General features: G+C 26.6%; 1 protein-coding gene across 9 annotated transcripts in view; it reads right to left on the minus strand.

The window, feature by feature from the left end:
* Positions 1–1629: 1629 nt before the first annotated feature.
* Positions 1630–14829, minus strand: part of CenG1A (Centaurin gamma 1A) — a 108186-nt gene continuing 94986 nt past the window's right edge. For all 9 annotated transcript variants that reach the window (XM_071187853.2, XM_016063530.4, XM_043045784.3 and 6 more), the window contains 10 exons: positions 13051–13219; positions 12758–12901; positions 12206–12279; positions 10869–10946; positions 10684–10780; positions 6967–7084; positions 5867–5971; positions 4995–5079; positions 3857–4027; positions 1630–3231 (listed from right to left, as the gene is read on the minus strand). In XM_071187853.2, the coding sequence (XP_071043954.1) occupies positions 3019–3231; positions 3857–4027; positions 4995–5079; positions 5867–5971; positions 6967–7084; positions 10684–10780; positions 10869–10946; positions 12206–12279; positions 12758–12901; positions 13051–13219 (1254 nt within the window). In that variant the 3' untranslated portion in view covers positions 1630–3018. The remainder of the gene's footprint in view (positions 3232–3856; positions 4028–4994; positions 5080–5866; positions 5972–6966; positions 7085–10683; positions 10781–10868; positions 10947–12205; positions 12280–12757; positions 12902–13050; positions 13220–14829) is intronic.

Consider the following 14829-nt stretch of genomic DNA (forward strand, 5'->3'; position numbering starts at 1 on the left):
GCAAAAATGAGTATAATTTATCAACTAACATACCTCAGATACTTTAAATTCTACGAATGTACAAAATTAAGTTTTAAAAAAATCAATAAATTATATCTTATGTACATAAACTGCAAAACCGAAACTCAATTCGAAACTGATAATGAGAAAATGAGGCCCACTAAAAGTGCAAAGTTAATTTATTTGCACAATCAGTAATTGCATGAGTGCTAATATAAATATATAATCTTTATATAAACACAATTTAAAGCTGTTTTCCTCCACATTGGGTAAAAATTAGCTAATACTATAGATCATAAATAAATGTTTGATTGATGAAAATATGAATTTTAAGCTGCTTTGTTAAAATGAGGACTAGATTTAAGCTTTTGTTACATGAAAGATATTTTTAAATAGTGTGCTCCAAGTAAAACACATTTCTACAAAGATATTATGCAGTGCATTAGTAATGATTTAAGTATGATAAAGCATTTGAAACAAAATTACAAGTAAATTATTTTTCTAGTAATACACAAATTGAATTTTGATAGTTGCAATGTAAACAAATGATTGAGAACATCCATCATACACGATTTACAGGATTTAATACATTCACACTTCTTAAGTATATATATTATGCAATACAATGTGGTGTACAACATCAAAACAAATGCTGAAAATGTAATTGCAGTTGCCTGTCGGAAGTTTGATATAACAAGGTTATAATAAAATAACAAATGTAGCAGCGTTGAAAACGTGTACTTTTTAGAATGCTATGCCATAAATTAGCTCAACATTTATCATGGCCTAATGCTATTGCTTTGTAATGATATACCGCAATTCCTATTCAAAAGATGTCACACAACTTATGTGCGCTCTGAGTTTACATTTTACATTGTGACTTATATTGCTATAGTTAACAAATCAAGAAATTGCCTTTTTAAGATAATAATCAAGATGCAAATGCATATTCTTAAGAATTCAGGTGAATAAATATGTTTTTAATGTTTAGTAATAAAACATATATGCAGGCTTTATGGTTTTGACTGGGTTTATTTTTGACACAAATAACACCTACTAAAATTATCAAAGCACACATTAAAAGAAACTTTCTCTAAATACAAATCTCTTTTAGAATGTATAGAACCTACTCTTAACTTCTGAGTATTTGTACACCTAGCAAATCAGTAGTAACATTCTGAGATGTAAAAAAAGTTTCTTTCTCATAAAAAAAAGTTATATGCAAATCTAATAATTATATATTAATATGAGAGTCTCCCAATATATATATATTTTCTTAATAAATTAGTAAGTTTAAATTATATTAGAAAACTAGATTAAAACAAGGAATAATTTAAGAATATTTTCTGAAAAATATAAATACAAAATCTATCAAGCCATATCTTCTTAAACTAATCCAATAGCATATATTTTTTATAATGGTCATATCAGCAATCAGTAACAAATTTATAAAATAAGACAATTTTGTCTGAAGAATCCTTTTTTGTGCTTTTTTACTATAAATTTATGTTTTTAATTTTTGTGAATACTTTCATAAATATTAATGATATCAAATAAAATTACAAAACTAAAGTAATCATAGAGCACAGAATATAAATAAATTGTACAAAACAATACATTTAAGTACCCAATTTGTAAAAATCTCTATATTTTTTTATTATTTATTTTTGAAGAAAACATATAAATTCATAATACTATTGAGAAGTTTGAAATTCTAACTAAATGGCTGATTTTGTACTTAGAAGACATTCAGGTATGACAATTTTTTTTGCATAAATTCTTTTAACTATTCACAAGTTCTCTTTAGCTATCCTTTTACTGCAGAAGTGACCTTTTTTTGACAGAAACTGTTCTAAAAATTAAAAAAAATTGAAAAGCAATTCAACATGGCAGTGTTTCACAGAATATACTATTATTCAAACAATTTCAAGCATGTAAATTTTTTATTCATGATCATTAGAAAATCAAACTGAACAAAATTGTTGAAAGCACCACAAAGCATACATAAATACACACATAGCTCACAAGCACACAGACATATATACATATGTATAATAATTTTTACATATAAAAGTTTTTGAGACATAACAAATAATTTAATAACAGATGAGTAATGAGGTCTTCTGTACATTTTTTTTATATATACACTGTAAAATAAAAATTTGACTAAAATATACAATCATGATGGTGATAAATAATGATAGTGAAGTGTTTTTAATAATTCATTAAGAATAGTGATATATGAACCTTAAAAAATTAAACCAAGTTTTGATATCGTAACTTTAAATGCAAATATAAGGCCCCAGCCTTAAAAATAAAATTTAGCACAAGTACATATTAAAACATTAATAAATAAATTATTGTCTTAAACTGCATTGTTACACTTTATATTTTATTTATGATAAAAAAATATTTGCAAGCTAGTTTTGAAACTAACATTTTTACAATGTAATAAATATTGAATGATTAAATAATTTCTTACAAGTAGGGACATTCTTTCAACAGTGGCAGATTTTCAGCAACATATTTATCAATTTTTTAACCATTTAAATACAGCTCTAAATGGAAAAGATTGAACATAAACTATTTAATAGACTATTTGTGACTTCAAAGAAAAATTGAAATATCATAAAACAATTAACAACCTAAGCAAAATAGATAGCTGCCAGTCTTATTTTGCAAATTAGAATAGTTGCAGTTGAAAATTGCAAAATGTAGGGCTAAATTCCAATATTCTTCTGCAATAACTAGATGAAAAAGAACAAAACTGCATGTATGAAACAGGGAGATTAAAATTAATCATGCCTGATAAAGTATTCATAACTAAACTAATCTAATTAATATTGACTACAATGCTTTAATATTCCATACAAAATTTTGCTTGAAAGAGCCATATTAAACATTCAGACAAATGCTAGTTTCAATGCATGTACAGTGTAGACTATTCAAAGTCTCACTTCGATTGTTAATGAATGAAGTGAAAATGATGATGCAGTAATCACAGATGTAGAGGTATCACTAGATAATGCTGGCAGGCAGTTTATCGAAAACTTCAGTAGACTTTTTAGATAAGCTACCTCGTCTGCGAGGAAGGGTAGACGTCGTTGGAGGATTCAAGTCGGGACAACCACTATGAATTAATAAATCATGGACTTCTTGATATCCCCCATTTTTTGCATATGTAGCAGCAGTTTTGCCATCTGAATCCACAGTCTTCACATTAGCATTATTCTGAAATTATGAAAATAAAAATTTTAAATCCATGAAACACTTACCAATATTAAATTAACTCTTGAGTAATAAAATGGATTTGCTAACAGATATTGTTTAATTATACTGAGATTTAAAATAACAAGTAATATTAACGTTGATTACAAATGATTTTTTAAAATAACTTCTTATTTATGGTAGAATAACTTCTTATTTATGGTTTATTACTTAGAATGTAAGAATTTGTTACTTAAAACTATATTAAATAAAAGTTGCAATGAATTCAGACAAAAATTAATAGCGATGAATTGTTTTTACACTGAATTGTCAGAGACAAAATTACATGGAACACTCAGAAATTATGCAAAAACATTATATTCTAAGCACATTGGATATTTTAGGAAAGGTCACTTCAAGCATTTGAACTCGCTAGCAAATTACAGAATCCTAGATAAAAGTACTGTATGTTGCAAACAGTTTAAGTGTATCTAGTGGTACAAAATAAAACTGATAAAAAGTTTTATATTTAAGTAGCAGTAAACCATTAGTATGCGAATATTTCATAAAAGTGTCCAAATTCTTAGGAATTTTTTAAAAAAGTTAACAAAAATAAATAAATAAAATGAAGCTAAAAAAATTTACATACCCATATCAGTAGCTGAGTTATTGGCAAGTTACCCAAAGCTGCTGCTAGATGGATAGCAGTTCTCTGGTCTCTAGGACCAACTACAGTATTCACATGCTCTGGAGAAGATGAATGAGCAAGAACCAGAGCTACTCCTTTGATATCACTTTTACACACAGAATCAATAAGTTGCTAATTATAAGAAATACATATTAGTTGAATCTTTAAAAGGGGGTACTCATTTTTATTAATGAAAATTAAAAATACAAATTGCAAGATATCTATTGGGTAGATAAACCTTCCCATACTCTCATATAGAATTGTTTTTACTTTAGTAGATGTCAACCATATTGCTATTCCTTATCTTAATATCAATACCTAATTTGTTAGAAATATCATGTTTTTTAACTTTAAACATTTTCTTTAACACATTATAAAATAATGGTGAATAGGTAAAAATCTTAAAATGTATTTATTGATCATCAATCAAATTGAATTAAACATGAATTCACAACTTTGTTGTTATCTTTTAATTTTTTTTCCTTATCCCAGGAGTGGTAAATGAAAATGCAGTTTAATTATACATTTTCAGCAGAAAAATTCATGTTAGGTGAAAATCTCTCGGTTGGGATTAAAATTTTGATGAGGGTGCAACTTTTTTTAGATTTCTCTAAGTATTTACATGACAGGAATAAATTCTAGTCATTTTTTTAATTGTTTTTTGTAAAATAAATGTTTATATAAATAAATAAATACACTTACAACTACAAGTAGTTAAAACCTTTTCTTTTAAAATAATTTAGCTTGTATAATGAGCATTGATTTGCTGAACGAATAAATAAATAAAGTGGTGCAATTAAAATTAATGACTTTTAAGGATAAAATATTTTGAATGAAATTTTTTTTATCTGTTTAATAACTAAAATACTTAGTAAAAAAAAAGGGTAGCTTAAAAAATGTCAAAAAGAATATCACAAAAATTAGCTCCTACTTAAAAGTCTTAAAATTTTATTCTAAAAGTTTCAAAGGTTTTTCATCATTTTGTAGACAGATATGAAATCTGCAAAAATCATTAAAAAAAAAATCATGGTAATTGGCTAATCTGTAAAACTATCACTAGTTGAACATAAATTATGTATAAATACAAACAATGTACTACCTGGCCTAGAGGAGTTGTTGTCGAGACAGGTGCTAAGAATTCTTTGAATTCATATTTAGCTCGTATCCATCGCTCTTTTTCTTCCCTATAAAAAGTAAAATACTATTAAATAACAATATAAAGCAACAAAAATTTTGTTTCTAGTCTCTCCTATTATTTTTATCTCACTAAAAATGAAATTATTTTTTTCCTTTAGAGAGCTGCAAATACCTCTGCAAAGCAGTGCTCCAGCATGGTGAATTTATGTTGTTCAAAAACAAATTTCAAAATTTTCAGATTGAAGAAATATTTTGATTTATTTTGATAATAGGATATATTGATTTATTTTGATAATTGATTCATTGCAATACCATTCAGTATCAAGAATTTTAGATAATATTATACAAAAAAGTTCATATCAACTATTAAATTTTACAGAAAATTAAATAATTCCATCTTTTATATTTTTTGTAAACAATTTTAACCACAACCTTTTTTTAAAGCTAACATCAATATTGAGAATTCTTTCACTGGAAAAATTAAAGCTTAAATTCTCAGTTCAAATACCATGAAAAATAAAAATAATGTTTTAATAACACACTGGCATTACACAATTTCAAATAGTAAAAAAATATTCTCGAAAACTTTAAGAAACTAAGTATCCAATTAAGTCTTAGATAGTTCCAAGAGGAAAAAAATATGTGAAGCAATTTCATCAAATGTTTAAGTAAAAAAAAAATTCTTTTCTTTTCAATATAAAACAAAATAATATTTAAAATCCAAAAATGACAAAAAATATTCTTTAGAAAAATTGATAATAATAAGTGAAGAGCTTTAAAAATTTGTTCAAATGTCTGGATGCAAAATTAAAAAAAAAAAACAAGTATGTTTACCTGCTGGAATTAGGGGTTGGCTTGGCTCTGCCTTTGGTATTTCCTTCCCATATGTTGTTAGCTGATATATTGCCAAGAGCCATCATGACACTAACATGCTCAGGCCTTAAAAAAAAAAGATTTAGTTTTTATACATTTGTACATATATTTTAGACGAAACATGCATTCAAAAAATCATTCTTTTGTAAGTTAAATGAAATTGTTTGGGGGAAAAAAAGATATAAAAAATAATTCATTTTGAATGGCAAAATTAAACAGTGTTAAGAGAAAATTTGTTCTAATAAATATCATAAAATAAATGTATAAACCTTTTTGATTTTCACACGAATATATTTTTGGCACTCGGATTACAAAAAAAAATTTTTTTTGTTCATAGATAAAAAAGCAAAGTTGTCAAAAAAATTTTCAATAAAAAATTTTTAAAATTTGTTTCCGAGTATGCCGAGTACATGTATTTAATAGTATGGATTCAATAATCATGTATTGAATAGTATGGAATTTCAAGAAAATAAATATTTAACTGATTTTACTCATAGAATAATTCATTTACAATAATAAGTTTGAAAAATCTGACTTAAAAAAATAGACCAGTACTATACACTTACTTTGATTTAGTTTATTTTCAATAAAACAATTTCGATGAAACTATGTAATAACTAATGAAGGTGAATGTAACATCTAACAACCTTCAATCTTATCACCTTGCTTAGTGCGCAAAATAAAAAAAGAAAGAATATCCTGAATAGTTTTTGATCTAATGATTTTCACGTATCAGGACTCAATCTTAACCATCACTCCACACTTTTTAAAAGTGAAGAATAATTACTTATATATAGTTTTCAAGAAATGTAGGAAAAATACAGAAAAATCTGTTTTTTTTTTTGTTAACTGGATCTGGATCATTATAGATTAATGCAATTCTTACTGGGTAGGCTGAGTACGGGGTACGTGCTGGAAACCCAGTACAACCCTAATAAATATCTTATTTGACATAGGGATTTTACAATTCTGACTATACTCTAAGGAACTTTTTTATACATATAAATAACTTGACCAAATAAAAATGATTCATTATTTACACAATAAAAGAAGTTACTTACAACCACTCATCTAAATCCAATGATCTAACTCTTGATATATGAGAGCCTAAATTCCTGTGAATGCCAGAGCATTCAATGCACATTAGGGCTCCAATGTTTAAGCTCGCCCAGTCAGGATCTAACAATTAATAAAATATTTACACCATATAGTCATCAGTTCCTCTCAAGCAAAATAAATTTAAATATTATATTGATAAATTTAACAATAAAAAAATATAAATAGCTATTAAACTTCATATAGCTAGGAAAATTTAAAATACTGTTTGAATGCATGAGACAGAAAATATCTAAAAAGGACAAAAGAATTATTCAATGATGAACATGAGCAAAAAAGTGGTTAAAAGGTCATTGGAATATAAAAGGGATTAACTAAAAAACTTCTTTCTTCAGATCACACAATTTGGTTGTTTTGTAATTGCAATTTTGTACCAAAATAAAAAGTTGCTCTCTTTAAGAAATTGATACAATAACTAGGATAATTCTATAGGTAAGTCACATTAAAGATGAACAAAATTGGAATTTTAAAAAAGCAAACATAAAAGGTCTAATATTACAAGCACAATTAAAATTTCTTGTATCATTTAAATATTTCAATAACTGAATTTTATAATTCGTTTGCTCCACATAAGTTAACAGTTCAGACTTAGATGGCAAAAAAAAAACGTAGCATATTCTGTTATGTACATATTTTGTATTAAACATTTATTGCCTTCGATTTTTTTTTAAAAACTGATTTTGACATTTCACTCCTCATAATTTATTTTTTAAATATTGCTTGATTAAATATAAAAATAGTTAATACATAGTGGGACCTTTATGTATGGCTCAAAATGACAAAACTGAAACATAAAATTTTTACCAGGCAAGTAATTTAACAACTAAACACATAAAAAATTGTCAAAAATTTAAATCGTTTTTAATAATTGCATAAATTGATCAGTTCAAAAGTACTTTGGAAACTTACATACATAACAAGTCAAATCAGTGAAATAAATTTATGTAATCATATATATGATTATATATATATATGATAGATAGTGATAGATAGAGTGATAGATAGTGACTTATTTAAAAACAGTGTTAATATCTTAATAACCTTAAAAATATACAAATTAAAGAAAAATTGATCTAGAAATTTTATTTGCTATAGAAATCAAATGTAACTTTAAATCACATTTTAATTAACTGCTATTAAAAAAACACATAATAAGCATTCATCAATTTTTCCTAACTAAAAATTTTTTTGCATGTTTAACTTTACCTACCATGACTTAAAATATTATATTAAAACAAAAATATTATGTGCTATCATGTAAAGTCAATACATATTTATTAATTTCAGTAATAATATTTTTAAATTGAAAAAATATTTTTAAATATGGTGTGAAGAGCTGAAGAAACGCTAACAACTGTTATTATAAAAGAGAGAGAGAAAGGGAAAAAAAAATAGCGAAAAACAACGAAGTTATTACTAAGATCTGAAACAATAATATCGTGTTAAATGTATCAATTTTGGAAAAATGTGTGGCACTGGACGAAAAATGACTAGTAACTGCAAAAAAAAAGCTCTATTAAGCACTTTAAAAGTGTGTATGAACACTTGTAGAAAGAGAAAATCCAATTCAGGGAGAAATGCACAAAATTTCATGTTTTGGCAGCTCCACACTAGATATAAAAAACGAAAGTTAAGAAAACATGATTAATAAAATCCTTACTGGATACAGTGTTTCTCTCTCTTGCGTTTCAAGAGGCATTCATTTGAAACAGGAAGTTCTTTATTTTTCATCCCATATTCAATCCCCTTCTATCCCCCACCTATTTGGGAGAGTAGTTCTTAACTAGCATGTGGGCCATAATATCACAGGTTCAATGAAGGGGAAAATGGGAAATCTTTCTTTGAAAAGGGGTCGAAATAGGAAAATGGAAACAAAAAAAAAAGTGAGATAAGTGACCAAGCCTTAAAAATAGTAAATAAAAGTTAAAATTTTTTAAGATAGTGACATTAAGTGAGAAAAGTGACCAACACTGAGCTCTGTGTTTGCTTTCTTTAACATAAAAATTTAACTTATTAAATATTAAATTTGCTATAAAAGAATAACTGAAGATTCAAATTTTAAATTCCCTGTTAGGGAGTATTTGGTACGCCATAAGTTTGTATACTAAAATATTTCATTAGAACATATCGCAATCTAGCAAAACAGTTGACTCTGTATTAAAAGCAAGCATATTTTTAAATTTCCTTCATTTATGTAAATAAATTAGTGCAACTTAAGGTAAACATACTAAAATCTATTATATAGGAGAAAATAATTATCGTTTGCAATCTTCAAAGATGTTAAATTATGAAGTCTTTTGAAAAAATTGAGAATCTATTTCACTAATGTTTATTTGTTTAGGGGCTGTGGCAACTGGACGAATGGGATTTGAAGAACCCTGGATAATTTATACATACATTTATAGAGAGTTAAAAAATGTAGTTCATATTGCAAATACTTTATAAAATATTATATTTTGAAAATTCATTACGATCTAAAATGAAAAATCATAAACAAATACAGTGAAACCTTCTGTTATGGACACTCCCGTAAAACGGTTGCCTCTCAATATGGACATATTTTTAATTCCCCGTGAATCTTCTATGAATAAAGCATAAGTACATTCTCCACAAAGCTGACACTCCCTTAACCGGACAGTCATTTTTGCCCTGAATCGTTATTTTCTATCTCTTCAAACCAAACATTACTTTCTCTAAATTTGAAAAAAAAAAAAATTCTGCTTTAAATTGCATGAAATTTTTTGCCTTATCCATAACTAAAAATATTGTTAAGCTATTTCACTACTGAAGAATCAATCTTTCTCCTGTCACCTTGCCTTATTTTTGCAAAGAAAGGTGAGAAAATGATACTGGTCTTGTGAAATAATTCAAACAGGGGCATCTTTTGCTCCTTTCATCTGGACAACACAGGCTATGAGACCCCTCAATTTGAAATGATGTCTTAAATGCTCTCAATGCTTCTTCCCCACTGAAAATTTCTTTCATTTTCTTATCAATTTGAAGATTATATTTTACACAATTGGGGTAAAAAAGAGAACAGAAATATAATCTTTGAGTTGTTCATATAAATAAAGCATTCATTCAGACACTTGATACATGATCAATTGTGAATAATCAACTCCACAGGTCCTTATGCCTTACAGGTATGCATTGCTTTTTTTTCTATGTATTGTGGGAGGTTTACTTTCAAAGAGGTATTAACGATGTTTCCTATCAAGTGATAGGTTAGTGTTAGGGGGTGTAAACCTAATAATTGAAACCGACAGAGGACTGAAATTTCCTATTCGGTATCATATGACTAACTTGAATATCTGTCTAACTTATAGGAAAATTATATTTATTTATCTGTAGCTACATCTAGAATTATGTATTTATATCAAACTTTTTCATCTATTCTTTTTTGTATAGAAAAAATATTTTTTAAAAATTTTTTTATTTAATTATTTCTAAATTTTTGAAAATATTCTAAAAAAAATTTAGATGTTAAACGTTGTTATTAGGGTACCCTTCCCGTAAACGGACAACTCTCATAAACAGACAATTTTTTCGGTCCCCAGAATGTCCGCCTAATAGAGTTCTCACTGTATATAAAACTAAAATAAAATTTCAGAAACTGCATAGATCTAAAGAATAATGAAGAATTTACAAATAAAAAGACATACTTGGGGCATCACAGTCAACACAATGGGAATTTCCTGGAATGGAATTCTTTATTGATTGAATTAATGTCTGGTCGACTGAAGACGTGGTTCGTCCAGACTAAAAAATAAAAGCATATTTAATTGTCACCTGAACAGTGAAAAATTTAATATAAATAAAAAATTTATTTCAAAATTATATTAAATACTTTTGTCTTGCAGCTCTCATTTCCTTGTAGACTTGTAAGTATTTGCTGTTCAATAGCAGTTATCCATGCCTCACGATCCTAAAGAGATAATTAAAATTTAAGTTCAGCATATTTTAACTGCCAACTCCAAGCTGAGTACAGAGAAGAATCAGCTATGTTGCACCATAAACCAGAATATTCTTCCGCTTTTCTACTAATTTAGCATAAGCCTCTATTTTCTTAATTGAAAACTGGTAAAGATTTGTCATTTGAGATAGGGAGATTTTTTTTAAAATGTGGTAAATGTAGCAGGTGAAAAAAAAAACTCCTTTAGAGCATGTGAAGAAAGTAATTTTCAAAAACATACGAAACTTTAAAAACTTCAAACTAAAAGTAAATAATCTCTAACTATTGTATACAATCTAAAACAATAAAAATATGTGTTTTGACAAAAGTAAAATTTATGCCACATTTATAAAAGGCATTTTCAATGATGCAGACAAGGTCTGAAGTTATATAGTTCAATCATATAATATTTGGTAGCTCTTTTAAATTCCAATCATTTTCTCAATCTGAAATTGGAATAAAATATCACTGAAATTAATGTGTACTATTAAGAAGATAACCTTAACTGAGCGAAAGATTGAATTTGCCAATAATATGAAAGAATTGCTCCAAAAAAGGAAAAGTACCCTACTGTCAAGATCACACAACAAGACAGGGAAAAGCAGTCAAAATGCTTTCATACACCCTTTACTGTGAGGAACAAAAATTGTACACGAGTAATGTAATGAGAAACTGTGTGTAATAGAAATTGTACTCATCCTTATTTTATTAATAACTTGGTAGTTCGATAAATTTTAAAAGCTTTATTTAGGAAGTGAATACTATTCCCCATAATTAAATTAAAATAATTGATTCAATAATAAAAAAATTGATTTTATTATTTTTCAGAATCATAAAAATACTTATGGTTTAAGGTTAATTGAATTCCAGATAGTAAGACCCTAATTGTTCATTACTTTTATTTAAAAAAATATCTTAATAAAGTAACATGGTAGTAATTAAAATAGGTATAGTAAAAATAGCTTTTTTCAATAAACTGTTGCATCCCTTTTAAATACTATGTTCAGCATAATACAAGAAAATTGTTATAGAACATGCAGTTTTTAAAATAATTATTAAGAAGAAATCGCCAGTTCTTTTGTTCATTACTCGAGAGGAGCCCGATGGTATTTAGTTTTTTACTTCGGCATATATCAGACTTACAGTCTGAATGATTAGTTATTAATTATGAAAATTATTAAAATATCATGAAAGGTAAATAATTATTTATCAACATAGAGTTGATTACTTACATCAGAGCTAGAAGCTTCAAAATGCCATTGCTTATTATCCAGTGAAACTATGATAAATTCATGATCATCCGAATCTAAAAATATAAATTAGTTCAAATCTAAAAAAGTAAAACAATACACAGATATTTTTCATAACATTAAAAAAGTTAAACTCAGAAATGATGAAAACATTTCAAAATAGTTTTTCCAATTTCAACAAATGTTATTTAAAGATGACGTCAAAATAAAGTTTAGGTCCTTATAGATCTACAATTTATGTTTGAAAACACACAGAACAATCTTCTTTTAATATGATAATTCTTAATGTTTTACAACGACTTATGTTTAATCATCTTTATAATTAAGTAATTTTTTGTTCAATATTGTCATCTCACAGTAGTATAATACAAGCGTAGCTAATTATAAAATTTTTCGCGGCAACAATGATTTAATAACTATACTGAAGCTCTTCAACTCAATTACAATGAAAACTAATTAACACTTTAAAATTTAGGTGGATCACAGAGCAGTAAAAGGTGAAATTTACACTATGAAGTATAGAAAATTTCTAACCATCCATTGTTTCCATATTTCTGAGACCAGTACTTTTCATTCTGCGATGTCTCTTCTTTACAATAGGAGTATCTAGTCTACTTAGCAGAGGATTTGTACTTGGTACTGCAGGAATCAACTGAGTTTCGCTTCCAGTCAAGACACCTAGAAAAAGTTATTGTTAAAAAAGAGAATGACATAATAAAGAAAATTCAATTATACAACAGGGAAATGATTATCACAAAAAAATGAAATGACTAAAATAAAAATGTAGCCTAAGAATCACAAAAATTTAAAAAACTGAGTCAACTAACCTCCAGCAATAGACATACTGCTTAACTCTGAAGCAAGTTCATTGACTTGATGTGATGAGGCACTAGTAGATGTCCCTTGAGTTCGAGAACCTCTAGGCTTTTGCCCAGGAATCTTGACAGTTGTATGCATCAAAGGAATCTCTTTTCCATGAATATCATCCATATAATCCTTTAAAAAAAACAATAAAAATGTATAATACAGAAATTTTATAGGCAAATAAACAAAGTTAATGATACATAAAATAATAAAACTATAAAAGTTTTTAAAAAATAATGTCATCATTGACAAAACCTATTACAGTAAAACCTTGCTACAACAATATTTTGGGGACCAAATAAATATATTGTTGTAGAGGGATATATTATTATATCAAGGGCCTACATACTTTGGGAACACAATAAGATTTTTTTAAAATTTTAATGTTATATTATATTAACTATAAATCTATTTACATATTATATAAAAATTTAATTTACTGAGTGGCAATTATGGTTAAATATGAAATCAGATAGGAATGTTACATCTGTGACTTAAGAGATAAGGGAAGCAATTCTAAGAATGGAAGGTCTTGGAGTGGTCTATGTACATCAAGGATGAGGTATTGAAATCTGAATGCAAAAGCCATTCTTTGTGGTGAAAAGAAATAAGATAAGTACATAATCAGCAGTGAGACTTCTCTTGACCAAAAAAAAAAGGAAAAATATGATAAAATAAGATTTTTTGCATTATTTTAAAACCAATAATCAATGGAGAAAATAAGGTTGAAATTTGAACAAATTTTTTTTTTACAGGGTTTATTGCTTCAGAGAATATTGCAATACTGAGAGGTCGATAACATCAACTCATATGCTAGTTCATTGGGATCATGAAACATTATTGTAATAGAGGGAATTATTGTTGTGTCAGATATCACAGTAGTGAGAGTTAAAAGGAAAATACAGAACTATTTTAAGTTAATAAAATGTTAAAATATTATACTCATAACAAAATTGAGAATTTAAACATATAATTAGGAATTAAACAAAATATATCCATAACATTCTCTTATCTTCAGGGCTTTTATGAAATAATTCCTTGAAAATTTTATCAAATAAACTACTGCTCAGGTTGTAATTGACTGTAGAATTTATTGGCCTAAGAGCTGTAACCAATTATATTGCATAAGCAAATAAAATTTTCAAAATATGTTATAGATGTAACAAGGTAATCTCAAAAACTTCAATACTGATTTTTCAATCCCATTTGACATAATTATTATGTTTTATCAATTTTTTTTTTGTCAGACAAAATTTGATCCTGTAAAATAAGAAAGGGTTTGAATTCCACTACATTTAAAAAGTTATTTTTCAGTCAAATTAAATCTAATGAGGCACAAATTTTTTGAAATAAATGTGTTTTATGAACTAATATTCAGAAGAAAAAAAAGAGAAATTTCAATTTTAAAAAAATGATGAGAGGAATTTACTTTGAGAAACATTGCAATTATTTCATGTATCCTTGTTGCAAAATGATTTTTCAGAGGAATTAATGTTTTTAGCAATTTTTACACTGTCTTTTAAAGTCTTCAAGTTCAGAAACTGACTGTATTAAATGTTTCTCAACTTAACTCATTAAAATAATTAAAACTTAATTTCATTGAAGTTATATTAACACCATTTTATAAAAAGGACAGTGTTCTAAATGAATAGTTTTTAATTCTAAATTACTACTATTTTTTATACCATTAACTAAAAATACTAATTACATGGATTAAAAAAATGATCGATAGAAACATTTAT

Source organism: Parasteatoda tepidariorum, chromosome 11 (genome assembly GCF_982258835.1).
Source record: "Parasteatoda tepidariorum strain Cologne lab strain chromosome 11, Ptep-v5.0, whole genome shotgun sequence".
Lineage (NCBI taxonomy): Eukaryota > Metazoa > Arthropoda > Arachnida > Araneae > Theridiidae > Parasteatoda > Parasteatoda tepidariorum.